This window comes from Rattus norvegicus, chromosome 6 (assembly GCF_036323735.1).
Source record: "Rattus norvegicus strain BN/NHsdMcwi chromosome 6, GRCr8, whole genome shotgun sequence".
Taxonomy (NCBI): Eukaryota; Metazoa; Chordata; class Mammalia; order Rodentia; family Muridae; genus Rattus; species Rattus norvegicus.
In genome coordinates, this window is record NC_086024.1 from 16,825,698 (window position 1) to 16,852,087 (window position 26,390).

The following is a 26,390-nucleotide window of genomic DNA, read 5'->3' on the forward strand; positions in this document are numbered from 1 at the left end:
CCCTCCCTCAAGGTGTGCAGCCTCCTGCCTCCACCCTACATGCAGACTGCATCCCACGTGCGGCAGCTTGTTTTTATTACTTCCTCGGGTTTTCTTTCTCTGTCTCACCTTCCCTGCCGTGCTTTTGGCTTCTGAGTTCTGCACAATGTCCTAGCACAAAGACACACTTCAGAGACTTAGATTTTGAATGTGTTTTCTACATTCTGGGACAACAGAGGTCCACAGAGGCTTCGTTTGGTTGAACACCTTGTTTGGGTTTGATCCTTGGTCCCGTGAAAACCAATTCCATATTTGACTTTGTGACCATGGCCTTATCCGTTGCTGAGCCAGGAGAGCTGTGTGAGTGCCCTGTGAGCGCCGTGTGTGTGTGTGTGTGTGTGTGTGTGTGTGTGTGTGTGTGTGTGTGTTGCCTGTATGTATGTGTGTGAGTGTCTGTGTGTGAGTGTCTTTGTGTGTGTGTCTGTGTGTGTGTGTGTCTGTGTGTGAGTGTCTGTGTGTGTGTGTCTGTGTGTGAGTGTCTTTGTGTGTGTGTGTGTGTCTGTCTGTGAGTGTCTGTGTGTGTGTGTCTGTGTGTGAGTGTCTTTGTGTGTGTGTCTGTGTGTGTGTCTGTGTGTGTGTCTGTCTGTGAGTGTCTGTGTGTGTGTGTCTGTGTGTGAGTGTCTTTGTGTGTGTGTGTGTGTGTCTGTCTGTGAGTGTCTGTGTGTGTGTGTCTGTGTGTGAGTGTCTGTGTGTGTGTGGTGTTTCTCTGTGTTTTTTATTTCTCTTTCCCTTTTTCATTTTTTAATTTTTGTTATTATTTTTTTAGACAGGGTTTCTCTGTGTAGCTCTGGCTGTAGACCCTCTGTAGACCAGGCTAGCCTCGAACTCAGAGATCCACCTTGCCTTGGCCTCCTGAGTGCTAGGACTAAAACTGTGCACTATTATATTTGGGTAGTCTCTCCGTCCCCCCCCCCCCTCCCTCCCTCTCCTCTACCTGCTCCAGCCTTACCCTGTATCCCAGGACTGCCTGCAACACATTGTATAATCTAGACTTTCCTCAAGTTGACGCTAATTCTCCTACCTCAGCCTCCTGATGGTAACCACCATACTAAAGTAATTTTAGTTTTCTTGATGATCATACCAGGCAGTGGTGCACACACACCTTCCATCCCAGCACTTGGGAGGCAGGTGGATCTCTGAGTTTGAGGCCAACCTGGTCTCAGGACAGCCAAGGCTATACAGAGAAACCCTGTCTCAAAAACAAAACACAAGGGGTTGGGGATTTAGCTCAGTGGTAGAGCGCTTGCCTAGCAAACGCAAGGCCCTGGGTTTGATCCCCAGCTCCAGAAAAAACAAAAAAAAACCAAAAAAACCCACAATAACAACAAACACAAACAAACCAAAACAGCCTGAATCATGTCTTTTTTCAACGTGCATAGCATTTTATGTATCTCACTATGTGAAGTGCTTGTCCAAATATGTACCCTGCTTTAAAAAAAAATCTTTATTTCTATTTTGTGGTTTATTTCTACATGTGGTTATTTTAGCTACACATATGTCTCTGCACTATATGTGTGTAGTACTTGAAGAGACCAGAAGAGGGCGTCCATTCTCTTGGAACTGGAGGTATAGACAGTTGTGAGCTGCTGTGTGGTTGCTGGGAATTGAACCTGGGTCCTCTGGAAGAGTAGCCAGTGCACTTAACCACTGAGACATCTCTCCAGCCCCTGTAATTGCAAAATGGGTGTATTTATATTTATTACTGAGTCTTAGGAGTTTCTCATACATCCTGGATGTTAATACTTATGTCAGATGTCCTATAAATTCTTCTAGTCTCTGTTACAGACTTACCTAGTCATTTTCATATGTGCATGCATACACATGTATGGGCCTGTTTACACGTGTGTGGATGTATGTGTGTGGAGGTCAAAGGTCAGCCTTGAACATTTTCCCCCAGGAGCTGTGCACCTTGCTTTGTTCTGGGGGAGGAGTTGAAAGTATCCTGATCTTTGGCCACAGAGTCTGTCACTGGGACCTGGGGCTCCCTGACAGGGCTAGGATGGCTGACCCCAGAGCTCCAGGGACCCTCTAATCCCCTAGGGCTTAACTTTGTCCTCAGAGCTGAGGACCACATTTTGGTCCTGGTGCTTACAGAACAAGCATCTTCCTCTCTGATCTCCGATTGCTCAGTTTCTGACATGACTTTTGTTTGAGGCAGTCTTGTTATGCAGCCCTGGGTGGCCTGTCACTTGCTGTGTAGTTCAGCTTCTAATTGTTTTCTATCTTTTTAAAGGTTTATCCATTTCTTTATTTCATGTGTCTGAGTGTTTCCCCCGCATGTGTGTATGTGTGCTGTGTGCATACCGCTGCCCAGAGTTTAGATGTCTGATCCCAGGAACTGGAGTTACGGATGGTGTGAGCCACCACACGGGTGCTGGGTCTACACGAGAGCAACAGCGCTCCAAACGGCTGAGCCGTCTCTCCAACCCCTTAATTTTTTTTTCTTTTAATAATACCCATATCCCCAAACACATTTCATTTTGTCCTAAGTATTCACTAGACTGATGAAACAGCTAGATTCACAAGTAATAAAATTTCTTGACAGCATTTATGTATTTAAATATGTCACTCAATCCAATTATAAGAAAATGCTGGGTGTGGTGGTACACACTTTTAATCCCAGCACTTGGGAGATGGGCATAGAGATCTCTGTGTTTGAGGCTAGCCTGGTCTACAGGACAAATCCAGTACAGGGAACCCATGCTTTACACACACACACACACACACACACACACACACACACACACACTCTTCAGTGAGAACAAGCTGACTGCCAACACAGAGGAACCATGCTGGGGGTCAACACTCAGGCTCTACAGGAGGTCAAGCTTGAGACCAGACCTGAAACCTGATGATGATAACCGAGAAAGATGGACGTGTGTGGAGACAGGAGGCTTGGGACGACAAAGACTGCCCTGCTTTACGTTTGCTGGGACAGCAGCAGGCCAGGTGGCTGTGACTGTCATCGTGTGGTAGCTTTTATCTGGTGACAGTTGGGTGTCAACCTTACTCTGTACTCAAAGCCGATTTTGCTACTTTGCGTGCTGTGATTTGGGCTGTGGTCTCAGAAGATTCACCCTTGGTTAGTTTTGTCCTGTAGGGCTCAGGGCCTGTGGTTGGACAGAACCTTGGGGTGGGTGGGGCGCCTTACCGTCCAAGTCTGAAATGACCTTCATGGGCTTGTGTGTTTGAACACTTGGTCCCTAGGTGATGATGCTTATTTTAGGAAGACTGTAGAACTTTAGGAAGTCAGCCTTACTGTAGGCTACTGGGCTAAGGGGGGTCAGTTACTGGGGGGCTGGTGGGGGTCTCTGAGGATGTGTTAGCCTTGCTCCCTTCTCTCATGTGCTCCAATTCCTGGTCTGTCACATGACTGAGGATCCACCTCAGAATGACCTTACTGCCATGAGCTTCACTGTGGCTTCTGCATATGGCCTATGACTTTCCTCCTAATCTGAGCCAGCATGAACTGCCCTCCCCTGAGCCATCCCTGTCTCCCGCTTTATTACAGCCATGAGGAAAAGAACTAATATAGAGCTTGATTGATGGATTTTTCTTTAGGTTGGGGCCTCTCTTCCTAGCCCAGACTATAGAGGAACTCCCTACATAGGTCAGGCTAGGCTCACGCTTCTGAGTTCTGCCTCTACCACGGATGTACACACAGGTCACGTGATGCCTGCAATTCTCAGGCCCTGTTTAAACTGTTTTCTTTCTTTTTTTTTTTTTTTTGGTTCTTTTTTTCGGAGCTGGGGACCGAACCCAGGGCCTTGCGCTTCCTAGGCAAGCGCTCTACCACTGAGCTAAATCCCCAGCCCCTAAACTGTTTTCATATGCATCTTGGAAACTGTCTCCAGATGTGTCCTTCACCCCAGCCTCTGAAGGATAATTGATGTCTGTATGTCTGTAGCGAGTACCTAACATACAGAAATTAAACGAAAATATTCTCTGGATGCATTACCTGTAGCTAGAAAATGGCAAACAAGGCCAGTCTAAGGGACTTCGCTTTTAAAAATTACTCTCTTTGAAGTTTATTTTCTGCATTTATAGCTACAGTATTTATTTATATCTCCATACATATTCTACAGTTGCTCTGTAGCTATGAAGCTATAGTTGGAATCAAACTGGGAAGATGTTATTAAAGACAAGAGTTGGTATCAGTCTTTATAAGATCTTGTTTGATGAGGGGGATGGGTGATGTCCCTTGTCTTGTGATTCTTTTATGAGTGAATTGCCATTTAAATACATGGAGAGTAAGCTCTGTATGGAAAGGGAAGGGGCAGTCTTGTGTTGACGGGCTTTCTCCTGGCCTCCTTGAGGGCAGGGTAGCGTCTGTATATGGAGCACCTTGTGAGGAATCAGGAAGTCGCCCTATGGAGCTGAGTGAGGACCCAGGCGGATGGAGAATGAGGCCTGGGAGGGCACGTACCGGTGGTCTGTGTTTTTATGACTTCTAGGAATCTTTTTAGAACCACAGATTTGGACTTGTGCTCCGTGGCTGCCCGCCTAGAACATGATAGTCTTCTGAAACCTAGGCCATGGCTTTACTGAAAGATGGCCCTCAGTTCTTAGTCAGTCAGACAGACTCAGTGTTCCTGATTCTTAGGTACCAATCCAGAGGTAAGGACAAGACAACCCAAGCTTTCTGCAAGAAGGCCGTGAGCCAGCCAAATGACGGGGTTGATGACATTCCTACGTTAGTTCTGCCCCTAAAAGATGATTGCTGTTTTCCCAGCTGTTAGGAAAGTCAAGGGAGGCTGGCAAGACGACTTAATGGCCAAAGTGTATGCTGCACAAGCCCAGGTTTCATTCCCAGGACCCATGTAAAGAAGGAAGGAGGGAAAACACTCTGAAGAAGAGAAAATGATTGGCCGTGGCATGAAGTACAATTCTAAGTGGAGTTTGCTTTCCTCACTGGCGGCCTTTCACTTTACAGAGAGCCTCAGGGGCTCTGCCTGGCTCCACTCCACAGACGATATAAGACAGCAAATAAATGTCCATTTCGTGCCCGTGTGTTTGGTATGGCTGACTCGCAGCCTCCCCACCAGGACTGCGCTGTGCACCGCCATCCAGTGGCAGGGTCTTGTTAGAGACTCCTCAATGTCCCCTTTGTTTTTCCTCATTTCCTGTCTAGCATTTCCAGTTTGGCCTTGTGTTTCCCTAGTGAGCACTGGATGCTGACTGATGGCATTTCCAGCCATCCCAGACTGCCCCACCCCGAGTATCCCACAACCCTTTGGCATCCTACCTCACGGGCCTGCCACTGGGGCTGGCACGTAGTGACGAAATACTGAATGAGTGGATGGACCCACCTACTGTCAGGTCTTTAATGGATTCCCTGTGCCTTTAAGGAACAATACTCACTCTCTCTCTCTCTCTCTCTCCCCCTCCCTCCCTCCCCCTCCCTCCCTTCTCTCTCTCTCTTCACCCCTTCTCTCTTCTTCCTTTCCTTAATATTGTGCTAGCCCCCAACTAGCCTCTCCCCAAAGTGAGGTGTCCATGACCAAGTACCCCAGCTGTGCCTAGAGCCTGTTGCTTGTTTCGTCTGGAAAATAGGAATGACATCACAACAACAGGAAACTAGGGAACAAAACAAACTAACAAACAAACAAACTAGGAGACCCCAAGGGGGATTGTAATTATACCTAAAGGCCTGGTTTCTTTACTTTTTAAAAATTGTGTGTGTGTGTGTGTGTGTGTATGTGTGTGTGTGTGTGTGTGTGTGTGTGTATGTGTGTGTAAACATGCACATGGCCATGTATATATGCACATCCAAGCTCCTATGTGTGCACCTGTGAAGGTCCGAGGACAGTTTGTTGGTTCTCTCCTTCCGTGATGTGGTCCTAGAGGATAAACTCAGGCCCTCAGGCTTAGCAGCAGGTGCCTGTAACCTACCAAGCCATCCTTGCCAGCCTTAAACATTATTTTTAAAAATGAAATAGTCCAGGCTGGCAAGATGGCCCAGAGCACAAAAAGCTTTTGCAGGCCTGATGACCTGACTTTAAGCCCAAGTGGAAGGAGAGAACTGACTCCCAGACATTGTCTTCTGGTGTGCACACACACATACAGACACGAAAATAGCATGTTCATTTTACAGCACTTTCCAACCGTGAAATTCAGCTTTTCACGAATACAGTAAAAGGTAGATTCCTAAGCTTTACTCTGCAGTCTTCCCGCCTACTGGTATATATGGTAACCCTACTGTCTCAGTCAGCATTCTGTTTCTGCCAAGAAATACCATGACCACAGCATTTCGTGGAAAGGAAGGCATTTAATTGGGACTGGCTTACAGGTTCTGTTTACTGTTGGTCATCATGGCGGGAAGCATGGCAGTGTGCAGGCAGACAGAGCGCAGGAGAAGGAGCTGAGGGTTCTACATCTGGATCCACAGGTAGGAGAAGAGAGAGACATTAGGCCTGGCTAGGGGTTTTGAAACCTCAAATCCCACCCTGCAGTGACACACTTCCTCTAACAAGGCCACACCTCCGAATCCACCCCACTGACCGAGTATTCAAATCTCTGAGCCAGTGGAAGCCTATCCTTATCCAAATGACCACAGCCAGTCAGTGACTTGATTATCTGGCTAGTGCTTACTTACAGATGTGACCTGATATTCTTAAGCTGCCCCAGGCATCAGCTGCCATTTCAATGAGTGGTCCCCTGTATTCCAGCTGCTAGCTTTAACTTTCCTTTTCTACCTCTGTTACCCGTTACTTGTTACTCTGTTACCTCCCCCAGGGGATTTTGTTATTATTGTTATTTTCTTTTCTTACTTTAAAAGTGTTACTACTTTAGCTTCTCCTGGGACACCCAGCTCTTCCCTGATTTAGCCTGTGCTCCCTCCAACCCCCCACCCTTCCACCCCCACCTCCCCACCCCCACAACGAACTAAATAAATTTCATCATTTTCAAAGCTTTTCTAAGTGCTCAAGTAAAGGAAAACTTACTATTTTCTCAACTCAAGTATGGTACTTAACTATATTTATCATTTCTATCTATTGTTTACACTCTGCTTTACTTTATTGGTATTTTTATTGGTAAGGGGTTTCATCTCCCAGGGTGGCACACAGGAAAAGAATTCTAAGGGGAACTAAGTTAGCCAGGTGAGAACATGTTTCCTTTTGATGAGAAATCTGTCCCAGTGTGACAGCCAGATTCATCTGTCACAGCTTCGTCTGGGCACCACTGAAGGCTGGTTCAGAAGCCACCAGGCTTCCGGGAGCAAGGACAGCTCTCACTTAGACAGTGAATAGAGGGTCCAGGACCGAGTAGCGAGTAGCACCGCCAGCTGCTGCCAGACTTCACTCCTGAACCCCTTTGGTGTCTGTTCTGCAGGAAGAGCCTGCGGCATTCTGGACAGAAGCAATTTCTGCCCACTTTTTTCTTGAGTTTGTATGCCTGGACTTGTTCACTATTCTGTGGGTTCTTTTTTTTTTTTTTTTTTTTTTTGTTCTTTTTTTCGGAGCTGGGGACCGATATTCTGTGGGTTCTTTCATGGTGACTTTCCTCTTTTTTATTTTTAAGGGTGTATTTGTTTTCATTTTATGTATACGCGTGTTTGTCTACATGTATCTGCACGCACCACACATGCACCTTGTGAAGCTACAGTAGGGTGTTGGCTAGAATAGGGTGTTAGTTTTCCTGAGACTGTGAGCTGCCTCTTGTGTGCATAGATTTGTGTATTTCTCAACTCTCAGCCAAGAAATCGTTTTATTATTGAAACGTAATTAGCTAATACAGTTCACACTTTGGGCCTGTCGCTGGACCACCTTTTCCTCAGGCTCTTCTCCATTTCCATCCCTGCATTTCTTTCAGACAGGAACAACTATGGGTCAGAGCTTTGACTGTGGGACAGCAACCTTATCCCTCACTTGATGCCCTGTCTTTCTGCTGGAAGTGGGCTCTACAAGTTCCCGCTCCCCGCTGTAGGGCATTTCATCTAGGGTCCCTCCCTTTGATTCCTAAGAGTCTCTCACCTCCCAGGTCTCTGGTACATTCTGGAGGGTCCTTCCAACTTCCTTCCTCCTGAAGTCGCCTGTTTCCATTCTTTCTGCTGGCCCTCAAGGCTTCAGTTCTTTTCTCCAACCCAATACCAAATCATGTCCCCTCTTCCTGTCTCCTCTCCTCTTTCCCACCCATGTCCCTCCCTCACCCCCTCCCCTTTCTTCTCTCTCCCAAGTGGGATTGAAGCATCCTCACTTGGGTCCTTCAGCTTGTTGACCTTTTTGAGTTCTGTGGACTGTATGTTGGGTAGTCTGTACTTTTTTCTTGGCTAATATCTACTTATTATTGAGTATATACTGTGCATGTCCTTTTGGATCTGAGTTACCTCACTCAGGATATTTTCTAATTCCACCCATTGGCCTGCAAAACTCAGGATGTCCTCATTCTTAATAGCTGAGTAGTACTCCATTGTGTAAACGAACTACATTTTCTGTATCCATTCTTCTGTCATGGGACATCTGGGTTGTTTTTAGTTTCTGGCTATTACAGATAAAGCCGTTATGACCATAGTGGAACATGTCCTCCTGTGGCATGGTGTGGCATCTTTTGGATATATTCCCAAGAGTGATATTGCTGGGTCTTCAGGAAGATCTATTTCCAATTTTCTGAGGAACATCCAAATGGATTTCCAGAGTGGTTGTAGCAGTTTGCAATTCCACCAGCAATGGAGGAGTGTTCCTCTTTCTCCACACCCTCGCCAGCATCTGCTGTCACCTGAGGTTTTGATCTTAGCCATTCCGACTGGAGTAAGGTCATTTTGAGGTCAGGGTCATTTTGACTTGCATTTCTCTGATCACTCAAGACTTTGAACATTTCTTTAGCTGCTTCTCAACCATTCAAGATTCCTCTGTTGTGAATTCTCTGTTTAATTCTATACCCCATGTTTTGATTGGGTTGTTTGGTTTATTTGGTGGTTAGCTTCTTGAGTTCTTTATATATTTTGGATATTAGCCCTCTATCAGATGTGAGGTTATAACGTGAACATTTTTTCCCTAATCTGTAGGTTGCCGATTTGTCTTATTGACTATGTCCTTTGCCTTACAGAAGCTTTCCAGTTTCATGAGATCCCATTTATTAATGTTTGATCTTAGAACGTGAGCCATTGGAGTTCTGTTTAGGAAATTTCCCCCTGTGCCAGTGAGTTCAAGGCTCTTTCCCATTTTCTCTTCTATTAGATTCAGTGTATCTGGTTTGATGTGGAGGTCCTTGATTCACTTGGACTTAAGTTTTGTACAAGGAGATAAGCATGGGTCGATCTGCATTCTTCTACATGCTGACCTTCAGTTGAACCAGCACCATTTATTGAAAATGCTATCTTTTTTCCATTGGATGGTTTTAACTCCTTTGTCAAAGATTAAGTGACCGTAGGTGTGTGGGTTCATTTCTGGGTCTTCAATTCTATTCTATTGATCTACCTGCCTGTCTCTGTACCAATACTATGGAGGTTTTTTTGTTTTTTGTTTTTTAACAATTAAAGATATCACTATTTGCAGATGATATGATAGTATATATAAGCGACCCCAAAAATTCAACCAGTGAACTTCTGATAAACAACTTCAGCAAAGTGGCTGGATACAAAACTATAGTATAGCTTGAGGTCAGGGATGGTGATTTCCCCCAGAAGTTCTTTTATTGTTGAGAATTGTTTTCACTATTCTTGTTTTTTTCGCCTTTCCAGATAAATTTGAGAATTGCTTTTTTTATGTCTTTGAAGAATTGTGTTGGGATTTTGATGGGGATTGCATTGAATCTGTATATTCCTTTGGTAGGATGGCCATTTTTACTATGTTAATTCTGCCAATCCATGAACATGGGAGATCTCTCTACTTTCTGAGATCTTCGTCAATTTCTTTCTTGAGAGACTTGAAGTTATTGTCATCAGATCTTTCATTCGTTTGCTTAGAGTTACCCCAAGATATTTTATATTATTTGTGGCTATTGGGAAGGGAGTTGTTTCCCTAATTTCTTTCTCAGCCTGTTTATCTTTTATATAAAAGAAGGCTACTGATTTATTTGAGTTAGTTTTGTATCCAGCCACTTTGCTGAAGTTGTTTATCAGAAGTTCACTGGTTGAATTTTTGGGGTCGCTTATATATACTATCATATCATCTGCAAATAGTGATATCTTTAATTCTTCTTTACCAATTTGTATCCCCTTGACCTCTTTTTGTTGTCTTATTGTTCTAGCTAGCACTTTGAGTACTATATTGAATAGATATGGGGAGAGAGGACATCCTTGTCTTGTCCCTGATTTTAATGGGATTACTTCAAGTATCTCTCCATTTAATTTGATATTGGCTGTTGGTTTGCAGTAAATTGCTTTTATTATGTTTAGGTATGGGCCTTGAATTCCTGATCTCTCCAATACTTTTAACATGAAGGGGTGTTGTATTTTGTCAAATGCTTTTTCTGCATCTAAGGAGATGATCCCGTAATTTTTTTCTTTGAGTTTGTTTATATGGTGGATTACGTTAATCAATTTTCATATATTGAACCAACCTTGCATCCCTGAGATGAAGCCTAGTTGATCATGGTGAATGATGGTTTTGATGTGTTCTTGGATTCGATTTGCAAGAATTTTATTGAGTACTTTTGCATCCATATTCATAAGTGAGATTGGTTTGAAGTTCTCTTTTTAGGTAGGGTCCTTGTATGGTTTAGGTATCAGAGTGATTGTGGCTTCATAGAGTGAATTAAGTAGTGTTCCTTCTGTTTCTATTTTATGGAAGTTTGAGAAATATTGGTATTAGGTTTTTGAAGTTCTGGTAGAATTATGCTCTAAAGCCTTCTGGCCCTGGGCGTTTTTTGGTTGGGAGGTTTTTAGTGACTTGTATTTCCTTATGGGATATGGGCCTGTTTAGATAGTTTACTTGACCTTGATTTAACTTTGGTGTGCTGTCTGTCTAGAAAGTCATCCAGATTTTCCACTTTTGATGAGTATAGGCTTTTAGGCTTTTGTAGTAGGATTTGATGATTTTTTTTTTTAAATTTCCTCTGTTTCTGCTGTTATGTCTCCCTTTTTATTTCTGATTTTGTTAATTTGGATGCTGCCTCTGGGCCCTTTAGTTAGTTTGGCTAGGGGTTTATCTGTCTTGTTGATTCTCTGAAAGAACCAGCTTTTGGTTTTGTTGATCCTTTGTTCTTTTTGTTTCTACCTGGTTGATTTCAGCCCTGAGTTTGACTAATTCCTGGTGTCTACTCCTCTTGGGTGAATTTGCTTCTTTCTGTTCTAGAGGTCACAGGTATGCTGTTAAGTTGCTAGTGTAAGATCTCTCCAGTGTCTTTACCAGTACACTTAGTGCTATGAATTTTCCTCTTAGCACTGCTTTCATTGTGTCCCATAAGTTTGGGTAGGATGTGTGAACATTTTCATTAAATTCCAGGAAGTGTTATAGTTTGAGTCTTGAGTGCCCATCTCCCAAAGACTCACTCATTGAGGGTATGACCATTAGTTTATGTGCTATGAGAAGGTAGGCGACACAAGTACCCTGGTGGAAGGAGATTGGATCCTTGAAGCATGATCTTGAAGGACATTGACCTCCTTCTCTATTTTTTTTTTTTTGTCCTACCTTTTTGAGGTAGAAAGGCCTTCTCTCTCATATATTCACACCAACACTCCCAAGTAACATTCTCACAGGCCGGGGTTTACTTAAAATAATTTGCAAAGAGGGAAAGGGGTGGAGATAGACGGAATGAAACTGGATGTAGCTTGGGGTGAATGGGGTGAATGGGGCTGGATATTCGGAGGGTCATGGTACCATTCTTCCTTTTGGTTGTGTGTTGAGTTCTGCACTTCGGAAGCTTGGAGAAAAAAACCCATGCAATGAGAGAATCAAACCCATCCCTTTTGTGAAGCATTAAGTCCATCTCCAAGTTGCAGAGTTCCTAGCAAGAAACTTCCTTGGGTGTACTGTCTACATGCCCTCAGGTCATATGTTTGGGTTGACGATGGAATTATTTATCCCAAAAGGAGAGAGAGGGGAGGTGAGGGTTCTTAGCTATTTACCTGGCGTTTTTCTTAGAACATGCCTTGATGTTGGGTGGGTAGCCCCACTCTGAGGGCTGCGGCTGCAATCTTTGGGTGTCCAAACAGGAACTCAGTTGTTGCTTTGCAGAGGGCCATCAGTCCCTGTTTGCCAGTGGAGAGTGTGAGACCCACATTTATGTTGTCAAAACAGAGGACAGAGGACATAGGGAAATCTGCAGTTGGGAGGTGGAGCCTAGCTCCCCAGGGAGATAGCCAGAGTGTCTCTGTCTGAGGAGACAAGGGCAGCCATTGGAGATGGATATAAGAAGGAAGAGGTTTATCCCCTTAAGCCTCTGCACAAGGAGCCAATCACCACAGACAAAGGTAGCTTTTAAATCAACTGTTATCCTACCCCTGCCTGGGATCTTAAACTGCCCGCATACCCACAGAGCTATAATTACTGTTATAGCTTTGGTCCCCAGCTTGGGAGTTGGTAGGAACTTTAAGATCTGGTGGAGGACGGAGGTCTTCGGGGCCTGTGAAGGCCTGCCCTTGAATGGAATAGTGAGGCATGTCCTTCCTGCTTCTCTTTTTAATTCCTAGCTATGAAGCGGAAGACCTTTGTTCTCCGGTGAGCACCTTGCCTTAGTTGTGTTTCAAGGGTTCAGACTCAGAAACAATAGAGCCAGACAGCCAGGGGCCAAGGCCTGCAAAAAAAGGAGACAAAATAAACCTTTGTCTTTGTAAACCAGGCGGTAATTGTTACAGTAACCAAATGTCTTTGTAAACTGGGTGGTATTTGTTGTAGTAACCAATGGCTGACTTAGCAGACGTCATGAATAAACAGTCTTAAGCAATGGACTTAAAGTTACAAGTGTGCACTAACTCTAGCTGTAAGAAAACGGACTGCCCTTCAGCAGCTAAGAACAGTCTGTTCTAACAGAGGACCTGAGTCGGATTTTCAGCACCGGCACAGCAGCTCACAGTTGTCTGTAACTTCAGTTACAAAGAATCTGACAGCCTCTATTGAATTCAGAGTGTACCAGGTGCATAGATATACAGGCAGACAAAAACACTCATACACATACAATAAACGTAACTGAAAAAAAATTACGTGACACACTGGATGGTGTCATGGTGATCTGTTACAGCAGGGAGGAATGGCTGAGTTTTCTCAGCTCTGGGTGGGGATAAAAACTAAACCTGTCGGGCACATTTGCTGTCAGAGTTAAATGAATGGATACATACACGTTTAGAGGAAAGCAGTTCGCCGTTAGAGAAGCGCTCAACTCTGTTTATCTATATTTCCATCAGTGTGGGGCCAGAGATAACTGATGGAGATGTTTGATTTGATTTTTTTTTTAAGGTATAGTCGAGAAAAGAGTTGAGTGTAGAAGAAGAGTCCATCCCCACTGAACTGATTGTGACAGAAAACACAAAGATATAGGAAAGACACTAGGTGATATGGCAGATTCTGGTGAGGTAATGGCTGGAAATTTTGTTACACTGTGTGCTGTTACACTACATCTGCCTGATGGAAACGTAATTGGAAGCCAGGTAGTGATGGTGGCAGTGCTCAGGAGGCAGAGGCGAGCGATCTCTGAGTTCAAAGCCAGCCTGATGTACGGAGTGAGTTCTAGGGAGGGAGGGAGGGAGGGGAATACTTCATTTTGTTCAAAGCTGGGGATGGCTGGGGGCAGCCCTCCCTTTTGCGGCTCTCCGAGGGTTGTCTGAGTTGAATCCACCTGCTGACAATTCAGTCGTGATGATTGCTTTTCTATTTGGCTGTGCTTTTTATTTTTGAAAGCGTTTTTAAATTGGAAAAATAATGTGTGCACCCAGTAAAGCATTTAATGGTGAAAAGAATAGAGCAAAAAGTGAGTTTCCACTGAGCATCGGGGCTTGAGGGTTGCCCCTCGAGGACACTGTTGTTGACAGTTCCCTCTCCCCCTTCCCCTACCCATTCCCCTCTCCCTCTCTCTTCCCCGCCCCTCTCTCTGAGGCCAGGTCTCACTGTACAGTCTAGGCTGGTCTCAAAAGTCACCATCCTCCTGCTTCAGCCCCCCAGAGTGCTTGGATTAAGACATGTGCCACCACAGCTGGCTTTTGAGTGTGTCTCCAGTGCACATCCATGCACGCACTTGTAGCGTGTCATTTGTGCTGTTCTGCGCCTCACATAACTGCATCTTGAAGAATCTCCTATGTCAGCATACATCTTTCTCCTCGTGACTACATGGTCTAAGGCAAGGCACCTGCTCATGGCTGCATGATAGAAACCGGGGTCTTTATTTTATAATGTCACACAGTTTGAACCAATAATAACTTTTAGAAATATACTTACACAACCCGTCTCCTGCAGGTAGACATTTATATATCTTTATCCTTGTATTGTAAGTAATGGCCCTCCTCATACGTGTTCTTGGGAGCGTGTGGGTGCGTGTGTAGGATGAGTCCCTGAGTGGGTGGCTGGTGCTCCTGTGCAGTGTTCAGCTTATAGAGCTTGCCAACCGCTCTCGTAAGGCATTTGAACAATGTATGCTGCAACTCTCAGTGTGTAAGAATATATGCCAAAGCCTTCAAAGGATTCTGCCTTAGTCTGCTTCGTGCTGCTCTTGCAGGAGACCGTGGATTAGGCAGTTAATAATGAAGACTCAGGGGTCCATGTGTAGTCAGGGCATTCGTTCATGCTGCATTTTCCCACCAGGCATTGCGGGTAGAAGGGCAAAGAGAGAACAACTTCCAGAGAGCTGAACCCACTCTTGTGATAGTGGCTCTTCAGCTTTGTGTGTGCTTGAAGAGATGTGTGTGTGCAGGTGTGCGCCCCTCCACATGCATGTAGGGGCCACAGGCTGACATAGGTGTGTGCATGAGGAGGGGTGTGTGTGTGTACACCTCCACATGAATGTAGAGGCAGAGACTGACATTGATATGTGAATGAGGAGGTGTGTGTGGTCAGGTGTGCACCCCTCCACATGTATGTAGAGGCAGAGGCTGACATTGGTGTGTGCATGAGGAGGTGTGTGTGGTCAGGTGTGTACCCCTCCACATGCATGTAGAGGCAGAGGCTGACATTGGTGTGTGCATGAGGAGGTGTGTGTGCAGGTGTGCACCCCTCCACATGCATGTAAAGGCAGAGACTGACATTGGTGTGTGCATGAGGAGGTGTGTGTGGTCAGGTGTGTACCCCTCCACATGCATGTAGAGGCAGAGGCTGACATTGGTGTGTGCATGAGGAGGTGTGTGTGCAGGTGTGCACCCCTCCACATGCATGTAAAGGCAGAGACTGACATTGTTGTGTGCATGAGGAGGTATGTGGTCAGGAATGTACCCCTCCACATGCATGTAGAGCTCAGAGATTTTCCTCTGTCGTTTTCTACTTTCTCCTGCCACTGTTGGTATTAATCCATTTACAAAGGTAGAGCCCTAATGACACATCCCTCCTAAAGGACCGTCTCTGAGACCGTTGCAGTGACAGTTCAGGTGAGTTTCAGGCAGGAAGCCACAGCCCCTTCTCTTTGCACTCAGGAAGACATTAAAATGATCTCCTTTTGTGAGTGAAGAAACAACTGTGAACGGCCAAGGGACAATGATAGTAGGAGTGTAATGACGAGTCTGTGATAGCCACGGTTTATTGAGCATCTAGTACATACCAGGGCGTGTTCTGGGCTCTTAGTTCCCAGGCTTCTTGTCCTGTGCATGTTAGGAAGGACTTGCCACCAAGCCATGTCCCCACCTAGTTGCCCACTTTGGCATACTGAGTTTTATTCCAGTGCTGCTTCGCGCGTGTGTGTGTGTGTGTGTGTAAAACCCACCACTCTTTTGAGGTAATGTAATATAAACTAAGGAACAGCAAGCAGACCACCATCTTTTGTCTTGCTCTGAAAGGTGGCGTGGCTCTGCAGTAAGGTGCCAGGTTACGGCTCCGGGTTAAGTGACAGGGTGTGGATTGGAATCCCATTACTGCCCATTTATTTTTTTTAATTGTGGTTTTAAAAGCCCACATATCAAATTTTACCTTTTAAAAGACATTTTAAAGTGTACAGTTGAGTGGTGCTAAGTAGTCTCATTGTTATAAAATAGACTTTCAGTACTTTGTCAACCTGTAAATCTGAAAATATATATATATCTCAAACAGTTCCAGCCTCTGCTACCCACAATGCCTCTCTGTGTTTTAAATTAACTATTTAGTTTCCTCATATCAACAGACTTGCATTTATCCTTGTGGGTGCCTTAGTTAAGGTTTTCTTGCTGTGAAGAGACACCGTGACCATGGCAAATCTTATAAAGGCAAACATTTCACTGGAAGTCCCGCCCGTTATCATCACGGTAGGAAGCATAGCAGTGTGCAGGCAGACATGTCGAATCAGCCAGAAAGCGATTGCACTTCCACACTGAGCAAGTATGAGGAACCCTCAAAGCCTGCCCACATAGTGCCCCTCTTCCTCCAATAAGGCCACACCTATTCCAACAACACCATACTTCCTAATAGTGGCACGTCCCCTGGGCCAAGCGTATTAAATCCACCACAGTGGGGTTCAGTTATTCTTACTTAGCTTAAAGTGCCGGAGGTTTGCACATAGCAAGCATATAGCTAGCATACATAGAATTTTCTTTCCCTTTAAAAGCAGGACAAGGGGCTGGAGAGAGGGCTCAGCGGTTAAGAGCGCTGGCTGCTCTTCCAGAGGTCCTGAGTTCAGTTCCCAGCAACCACATGGTGGTTCATAGCCATCTGTAATGGGACCTGATGCCCTCTTCTGGTGTGCCTGAAGACAGCCACTGTGTACTCATAAATAAAATAAATCTTAAAGTAAAGCGGGTCAAGGCTGGAGCGGCGGCTCCCCAGGTGAAGGGCTTGTGTTAAAGTCACGATCTCCAGCACCCATGTCAGAGCTGGGCACAGTGTTGTGTTACCTCTAACCCCAGCACTTGGTGTGGGCGGGGACAGGCAGACCCTAAGCTCTCTGGTCAGTCAGTGAAAATGAAGGGACAAGCTCTAGGTTCACTGAGAGACCCTGCCACACAAAACAAGGGGAGTAGTGACCTAGGGAGACCCGATGCTGCACTCTGGCTTCCCATGCGCATTTGCACAGGCTGAGTACGCCTGCTTACACGAAGCTGGACGATGTTCCTGTGAGTCTGTGAGGATCGCACGTGCTTTGTCCTTTCACAGCGGTGAAGCTGGTTCTTCCTTCACTTTTCCTGGAGGAAGCACTCTTTTCCCATAGTAGATGCTCCGTCTCATGGTCCCATTCCCACTGTGGGGCAGCCGTGCCAGGCCTTCATGTACACCAGAGTCACTTCTCCTGTGCGGGACAGGTACCTGCTGTGTGCTCGCACGTGTCTGATGGGGAATGACTCGGAGGAAACAGTCAAGCAGAGAGCTCTGGGCAGCATGAAAACTCTGACTCCATAGGCGTTCAGGTTAAACGTGATGATGCCTGCGTCGTCATGACACTGAGAACCGGGCGTAGGCCTGCAAGATTTAAGAAGAAACACACACTCGGGTCATTTGTCTTAAGAGAATGCCGTCCGGGCTTTACTGAGATCTCCTTATATACCAGAGGCAAAAGCAGTGGAAAAATAATAAAGCAGGTGAAAATCCCCAACCAGGAAAACAGGAAAAATCTGGCCCCAACACAGGGGCGTAAACAACTTCTTAACGACAACAAGCTGGAAGGCTCAGCGAGGGGGAAGGGCATCATGGAAAGTCCCAGTCCCAAATCAGGGGCTGAGAGCAGCTGCCAAGGGTGTAAACAACTTCTTGCCATAGCAGGCTGAAAGGCTCAGCAAAGGGGAAGGGAAACACTCCAAGGTAGGGCCCAACAAAACGTTCGTCAGAACTCAGCGAATGTAGCTTAAAGTGTGAGCATTTCACTGTATGAGGTTTATATTAAAGAGGAAAAAAATTAAATATCAATTCCAGTACTCTGAGTTTTGGGAGTGGGGGAATGAATTGATGTCTGCACTAAAAATGACATTAGTGTCAACTAACCTGGACTCCTCAGAGCTCCCAGAGACTAAGCCACCAAGGAACAAACATGGGCTGCTCTGTGACCCCGGGCACATGTTTAGCAGAAGACTGCCTTGTCTGGCCTCAGTGGAAGAGGATGCATTTAATTCTGTGGAAAGTTGGTGCCCAGGGAAGAAGGATGCTGGTGGGGATGGGTGGGCAGGTGGGGGGAGCACCCTCTCAAATGCAGGGGGCCGAGAGGGGGTGAAGAACTCGGGGAAGGGGGACCAGGAAGCATGCAACATTTGGAATGTAAATGAATAAAATAATTTTTTTAAAGTGGGGGGAAAATTAAGATGGGTTGGAGAGATGGCTTGACCATCAGAGACTAGGCTCACAACCAAAAATATAAGAGATTAATGACCAGTTAGAGAATTGGCAATAAGTACTCTCAACATATTTAATTAAGATAGTCCTTGAACCTTGAGCTCAAAGTTAGAATGCTTGCCTAGTGTGTGCAAGACACCACAGTGCCAAAACCAGCACACAGATGTGTAAGTAAAATACTTACCTGAATTTTGTATGTTTGAAAAGTTTTGGTAATAAAATGTTGCAGGGAGAAGATGAAGAGAGGACCCGTAGGCTGTGACCTTCCCCCTGACTGGCAAACTCCGGAGGTCTTTGTTCTCTGGTAGGATGGAGACAGGTTCTGGTTAATGCAAAAGAGCATTGTCTTCCCTTAAGAGAGCCTTTGTGTCACTCCCAGAAGTGCCGCCTGTTGTGAAAGACAGACCAGCAACTAGTGATGGCTGGTGTTTTTGTAGGTAGTGATGAGGGTCCTCCAGGACCAGAGAGAGGAAGACTTTAAGTTGTAACAGTGGCCATTCATTTTCTAATTCTGTTACAGAGTATCAGACAGATGTTCATGTGACTCATGAATTTCCACAGGGAATTAAAAAATCATAGCCCCGGTATTCTGAGGCCTTCAGGCTTCCTCTCAACATGGTAGAGGCGGAGACAGAAAATTGGCCCATTCTTCTCCTCTCATCAAGGCCCCACTCTTGAGATAACAAACTGCTTATGAGCTGAGAAGCCATAAGCTTGGTTTTGTGTGTCAGCTTGACACAACTTAGAGTCATCAGAGAGAAGCCTCAGTTGAGGATATGCCTCCAAGAGATCTAGCTGTAGGGCGTTTTCTCAACTAGTGATCAATAGGGGAGGGTCCAGCCCATTATGGGTGGTGCCATCCCTGGGCTGGTGGTGGTCCTGGGTTCTGTAAGAAAGCAGGCTGAGCAAGCCACGGGAAGCAAGCCAGAAAGCAGCATCCTCCATAGCCTCTGTGTCAGCTCCTGCCTCCAGGTTCCAGTCCTGACTTCCTTTGTTGATGAACAGCAATGTGGAAGTGTAAGTCAGATAAACCCTTTCCTCCCCAACTTTCTTTTTGGTCACGGTGTAGGTATAGACAATATGGTTCGGTCTTAGGCCGTAGAAACCCGAACTAAGACACCATAGAAATGAAGATATAGATGCAAACCATTCCATATTAACAGTGGACACTGTCATAAAAATCATTAGTGTAATGTGTTGTTCATATAGCTCTAAAGACCTGCAGGTCTGGGTTCTTGCCTGTGCCACTGAAGTCCCGGTCTTGGTTTTGCCATTCCTAATGGGGATATAGGGGGAATAATCCTAGATTTCTGGAAAGGGTTACTCAAGATGTCTGTACAGTGCTTAAACGAGTATCCCCCTGAAGGGCCTCAGCAAGTTGGGAACGTTTTTTATTAGCAACACAGTTAGAACAGGCTTCCAAGGCATGCATCCCCAGTCTCATCTCAGTTCTGTTTGCATTTGACGGACGTAGCATTCAGAAGTGCGTCATTGTTTGCCACACATGCTCAGCAAACAGTGCCGGCTTTCCCCACAGTTGTTGGTGTGTTGGTGAGAGCCGTTTGGAAGCCTTTGGAAGCTGGAGGGATCTTGGCAGGCTTCAGGTGTTTGTTGATGGAGGTTGCCTTGGCATAGTCTTAGGAGCTTGGGGTTCCTGGCTGACTCATCCCTTCAGAGTGGATCTAGAGAGAATTCATCCGACTTGGGGGGCAGGCAGTGAAGCCCCCAGGACCTCATTCCAGACAAGCCTGCCTCTTTGAATTCCCTCACCGAGAGATTATCCCACATCATTTGAATTTCCTCTGTTTTAATCTAAGCAACTTTGGCTGCTGGTGGAAATAATTAGTCAGAAAGTGTTCTGGTTCTTTGGGCACAATTAGGAATTTTGCTCTTCTGAAAGTAATAGATGTTAGGATTTTAGAGTTGATGGGGCCCCAGGACCATCCAAACACTGGTACTTGGTGGGTGGGGCTCACCCATCAAAGGAGAAGAACATGGGCTTCCCGCACCCTGCTCACATCTGGTGGGAGAAGACACAGTCCACAGAAAGCAAATCAAAGGACTGAAATTGTTACTGGTTGTTTGCCCTTTACCCAAAGCCTCCAGACCAAAGGTAGTTGGGATTTCAGATTCAGTAATGTTTCCAACTCCGTCGTGTAGTAGGTTAATCAAAGGTAAACCCACAGTTCACTCATGTTTCCTATGTATTGTATGCACATAGCCTGGAGGTGATCTCATGCAGTACTTGTAGAGTTCCTGTGTTTTAACTGTGACCTGTTGTATGAGGTCAGGTGTGGGGTTTTCCATGTTGAGCATCATGTCAACGCTCCAAAAATGTCCCAATTCTTTTTTTTTTTCTTTTCTTTTCTTTTTTTTCCGGAGCTGGGGACTGAACCCAGGGCCTTGTGCTTACTAGGCAAGCGCTCTACCGCTGAGCTAAATTCCCCAACCCCGCAAATGTCCCAATACTTGAACATTCCCGGCTTCTGGTTCCTCAGATACAGATTGTTATCCAGTACTACAGTGTCTTCCTGCAGTTCCTTCTGGGTGCACGGGTTACTGGAGTCCCCAATTTATTGCCATCCTAGGATGGCAAGCACAGTCGAGGTCCCAGAGGCTCAGCGCAGCAGACGTTTAGTAACTGATCCTTGCAGGGTCCAGTCTGGGTCTGGGTGGGAAGTACTTATGCCCCACACTGCACGGAGAGTCAGAGAGGAGAGCTGGTAGAGGTCCCACCATCCTGCACCGAATCCTTCAGAGTAAGTGGCTCCCAGACTATCTCAGTAGGGCAGGAATGCGCTACACCCACGCCCACACCCCACCCCACACCCCCCCCTCGGTCCTCGAGACCTTGCTGCCCATTGGTTAGAACAGGTCACATGACCTTGCCAGTCTCAAGGAGTCTAGAAATATGGGGAACGAGTGGGACATTTTACGAATGTAACCAGGTAGGCATGAAACTGTGTTATACTTGTTCAAACAGTGTCTTTGGGATTCCCATCTCTTCCAAGATTTATGACCTGCCCAGTTTTCTAAGCCCCCAGATTTACTGACGCCTTCATGGCGGCAGCTCCGGTTAGTCTGGTGAGGACAAGGATGCTTCAGTCAATCTAAGAGTCCATGAGTAGAACAGCAGATCCACAGGAGAGAAATGGCAGGCCCCGTTGTGATGTCATCTGCTTGGCTCCCTCACCAGAACATCAGGTTCCTTGACTGTTCTGGCGACTGTGTGTGGTGGACCGAAAACACTGTCATTTACCCCCAAAGAGACAATCAAGGTCCTAATGCCCAGGCTGGGACCTGACAGAGCCATTTTAATTCCGTCATGACCACTCGGCTGGGCCAGTGTAGATGAAGAAAGCATGAGCTGATGCAAACTGGATTGGCTGTGCCCCAGAGAGACCACGGCCACAGAGAGTAGTTTCATGTCGTTAATACATGCCATTGTTTTCCCCTCCAACCATTCAAATATATATGTACGTATATATGCATGTAAAAGACTGCCAGGCAGCAGAGCTGTTGTCTCTCCTGTGACAGATTTATAGGCAAAGCCTGTGGACAGTTTTCCAAGACTGAGAGGTAAACAGACTTGCTCTGACAGTCTGTGTGCCCTGAGGTATCCCCGCCATGTGTGCGGATAGATTGAAGGCCTGGAGCAAGCGGCATAGGTCACGGCAGACTGTTGGCACATGAAAATATCCCCAGCATCCTTTCAAACCAGACCGTGCCTTCTGGGTCAGCCTGGCAGAGCTCTCCGGGTCCCATGCTGCTTCACTTTGGGGTGCTGTAGGCACTGTCGGTGTTGCGGGTGGGAGGGGAAGTTAGTATAATCTCTGTGGGGGTAGTTGGGCGAGATCTAGCAAAAAATGTCTCCCAAGTCTAGGATTTACAGAAATAGGAACTGATGGAGAAGCAAAGATACTGGGCTGGGCCTAGTCAGTGGCCCATACTTGTAACCCTGGACAAAGGGTGCTGAGGCAGGATTGCTGTGAGTTTGAAGCCAGCCCGTGAGAGCCTGTCCAAACCGGAAACTTGTTTTGGGAGTCAGGGATTAGCTGCTGCCTGCCTGAGATAGGCGTATACAGACATTCAGGCATTCTGTAGAGCCACATTTAAGCAGTAAGCGAGCTTTTACGTTTGTTTTGCTTTTAAGTTAGGTAGCTCTTGGACACCTTCCTGATCCTTCTGCCTCCCAGTTGCTGATACGCGTGTGCCCAGCTGGCCCAGATGGCTCTTTCCCTAATGTGTATGCCCTCCTTCCTTCCCTCCCCAGCCCACCCTTTTTCTCCCCACCTTCTCTCCTCCATTTATTATTTACTTAGATATTTTTTCATATGTATTTTTTTATTTTGGAGGCAAGGTCTCAACATGTATGTCCTGCCTATGCCGTCATACCTGACAGTAATTGAGAAAGCTCAGGTGCGGGACCGATGGTTTAGCCCAGCGGTTCTTAACCTTCCTGATGCTGTGACCCTTTACCACAGTTCCTCGTGCTGCGGTGGTCCCCAACCATAAAATCATGCCGTTGCTACTTCATGACTGTAATTTTGCTACCGTGATGGATCGTGTGTAACTATTTGATAACGTAGGGTTTCTGATATGCGACTCCTGTGAGAGGGGTCTTGACTCACAGGTTGAGAACTTCTCATCTGCTGTGAAAGTGTGGGGACCTGAGTTCAGATCCCCAACACACGTGTAAAAAGCCGATTGTAGCTGTGGCACGCACGCACGCACGCACACACGCACGCACATGTAATTCTAGTGCTGAAGGGTGGGCAGACACAGAAGGATTGGGGGTGGGGGCTTGCTGGCCTCTGGCTTTGCCCTAGGTTCATTGAGAGATGGTGTCTTAAGGGAATAGAGGTAAAGAGTAATCTATGTAAACGTACCCCCCATTATCTGTGAATGCACCCACATGTATACATGTGCCCTGCCCATCCCCCCCAATCAGATCAAAAAGAAATGATCCCTAAGAGACGCTTGGGACAAACACTACAGAGATTTATTTATATCATACATAAAATAACTGCAAGAATTCATAAGAAACTACTTTATTTCTTGCCTCCCAGGAGGGTAACTGGTGACTTGGAAGCACAATGAGAATGACAGCCTCTGTTTTTAGAGTCTTCTTGTGGCTGGTCCCTATCTTTCGAGCCATGGTGATTCTTCTTTAGCCTCCATGCTGCGGGGCCTACAGGCACACATCACCATGACAGCAGTGGGGTCTACAGGCACACATCACCATGACTGCGGGGCCTACAGGCACAAATTGTGCCTGACTAAGATTTTTCTTTTTGTATTTTTTTGTTATGTGGCAGATACCAGTCCTGAATTCCCAACCTTCTCGTGTCCACCCCACAAATGCTGAGACCACAGACATGCGCAGGCGTGCCTGGCCACTTTGTAGTTTTGAACCACATGAATATGAATACTTATTAAAAAAGTAAAAAATTAATAAAGTTGGTATTTGTGGCTCTGGAGAACCTCATAATAAGGTTATGGTTGTTATGGTAATAACCTGGTTAGTTGAATTCACTCATTTTTTAAGTGCCATCCAGGGCAGCTTGGGTTCTGTGGAATGGTCTCAAAGTGATTCCTTTTCTAGTGTTGTCTGCTTGCTTCCATCCACTGCCTTGGTTATCTGAGGGATAGACTTTAACTTTAACTTTAAATGATAACTTTAACTTGGAATTGCAGTCTTTAAGTCAGTTTACAGTTTACCTCTGGATTAGCTGCCCCTCCCAGGTCAGGCTTCCTAACCAGTATGCTAAGATCGGGCTGGGGGTGACCATAGCCTTCAGGTGGCAGCCTCTTCTAAGGAGCCTGCCCCTTAGCTCTAGGATGCTCTGCAAATATTACTTTTAACACGGGCAGCGGTATAGGACATTGAGAAATACTGGCTCTGTGCAAAACTGTATTTTAAAACTATACTCAGAGACTGAGGAGATAGCTGGGCGTCAAGAACACTGGCTGCTCTCCCAGAGGATTCAGGTTGGATTCCCAGCACCCACATGGTGGCTCATAACTGTCTGTAACTCCAGTTCCAGGGGGTGTGATGCCCTCTTCTGGACTGTGTGGGTACTGCACACATATGGTGCACATATATATGTGCAATGTGTGCAGGCAAACAGCCATACACTTAAGATAAAAATAAATAGATCTTAAAGAAACCTATATGCTACATAAAAGTCGTTGTGAAAGTAACAAACCACGTAGTTATGGTCTTTGGGGAAGATTGCAGTACTGGTTTGGTTCAGACCAGGAATCATTCATCTGTTTTTCAGGCTGAGGGAGGTGGACATGGTACTCCCCTGCAGTGGGTATCCATGCAGTTCCTAAAAGCTTCCCCCAGCCACGTGTCTCCCACACAAGCCTACTTCAGGGTAGGGAAGAGTCACATTTTAGGACATGTTCCACCTTGTGGGAACAAAACCTTTCCTGTCCCACCCTCCGATGATAAACTCATGGTTGGGGACCATTGTTCTCAAAGAACACGTGAAATCTTACTTGGCGATTAGATCAGCTTAAGCTAAATTCACACCACCAAATAGGACAGGTTTTTTTTTTTTTTTTTTTTTTAAATTTTCGGGAGCTAATGATGGGAGGGGACCTACTCATTTTTAACGGTATTTTGTGTAGGCTAGTGCATAAGAACCTTTTGAAATCCAGTTATGACCTAAACGTGGGTACTTCTTGTCCTGTTGCGTCCTCGTGGCTCTGATGATGTTAACACTGTCTGTTCTTCATGTTTTCTGGAACTTCGACTAAATTAATATGTCAGTGTAGTACTATCTGAAGAATACGAGAGCTATTAAAATGCTTAAAAATAAAGTGATCAATTCTCCCTTTGTTCTCCTGACAGGATAATTGAAGCTATCTGCATAGGCTGGTTCACCGCGGAGTGCATCGTGCGGTTCATCGTCTCCAAAAACAAGTGTGAGTTTGTCAAGAGACCCCTGAACATCATCGACTTACTGGCAATCACCCCCTATTACATCTCCGTGCTGATGACAGTGTTTACAGGCGAGAACTCTCAACTCCAGAGGGCTGGGGTCACCCTGAGGGTCCTCCGAATGATGCGGATCTTCTGGGTGATTAAGCTTGCCCGGCACTTCATCGGCCTGCAGACCCTGGGCTTGACTCTCAAGCGATGCTACCGAGAGATGGTTATGTTGCTCGTCTTCATCTGTGTTGCTATGGCGATCTTCAGTGCACTCTCTCAGCTCCTTGAGCACGGGTTGGACTTGGAGACGTCCAACAAGGACTTTGCCAGCATCCCCGCTGCCTGCTGGTGGGTGATTATCTCTATGACTACAGTGGGCTATGGAGACATGTATCCTATCACAGTGCCTGGAAGGATTCTTGGAGGAGTTTGTGTTGTCAGTGGGATCGTTCTGTTGGCATTACCTATCACTTTCATCTACCATAGCTTTGTGCAGTGCTACCACGAGCTCAAGTTTAGATCGGCTCGATATAGTAGGAGCCTCTCCGCTGAGTTCCTGAATTAATGGGTTGCAAATCAGTCCTTGGGCACACTTCATCTGGTAGAGTCGACACTACTTCTTATTCACGTGTTTCTCCCTGGGTGAGCGCTACATGGCATTGTCCTCCTGTTGGAAGGGTGACATTATCCTTCCCAGCTGAAGGGATAGAACAGTTTACTTACAGAGTAGTCAAGACTGGGACCACACACACAGGACAGTGACAGGAGAGAGAACGCTAGGGCCTGGTCTTATTCGGTCTCGTGGCCCTCCACCTTGCCTCACACAGTTACAATGTTGTAGGCTGTTCCTAAGCACAGGATCTGAACACTCTAAAGCAGAAAGGCACTATTTTCCCAGTGCTTTCCCGTCTTAACGAATTCAGAAGAAGCTTGGAACTTAACGGTGTTATTTTTGAGACTAACATTTTCATTTCTAAATGTTTTATAATTTCTCATATCAATGTCAGAAGTATCCTGGAAACATATGTCACATGTGGGAACTGTTTAACAAATACTTTAAAAAGTTGGCCCAAATTTAAACCGTATCACGGAACTAGAGACAA

At 45.9% G+C, this 26,390-nt stretch overlaps 1 protein-coding gene across 2 annotated transcripts in view; it reads left to right on the plus strand.

The window, feature by feature from the left end:
• Kcng3 (potassium voltage-gated channel modifier subfamily G member 3) overlaps nucleotides 1-26,094 on the plus strand; it is a 47,950-nt gene extending 21,856 nt beyond the window's left edge. For both annotated transcript variants that reach the window (NM_133426.2, NM_001033957.1), the window contains 1 exon segment: nucleotides 25,207-26,094. In NM_133426.2, the coding sequence (NP_596917.2) occupies nucleotides 25,207-25,852 (646 nt within the window). In that variant the 3' untranslated portion in view covers nucleotides 25,853-26,094.
• The last annotated feature ends 296 nt before the right edge of the window (nucleotides 26,095-26,390 follow it).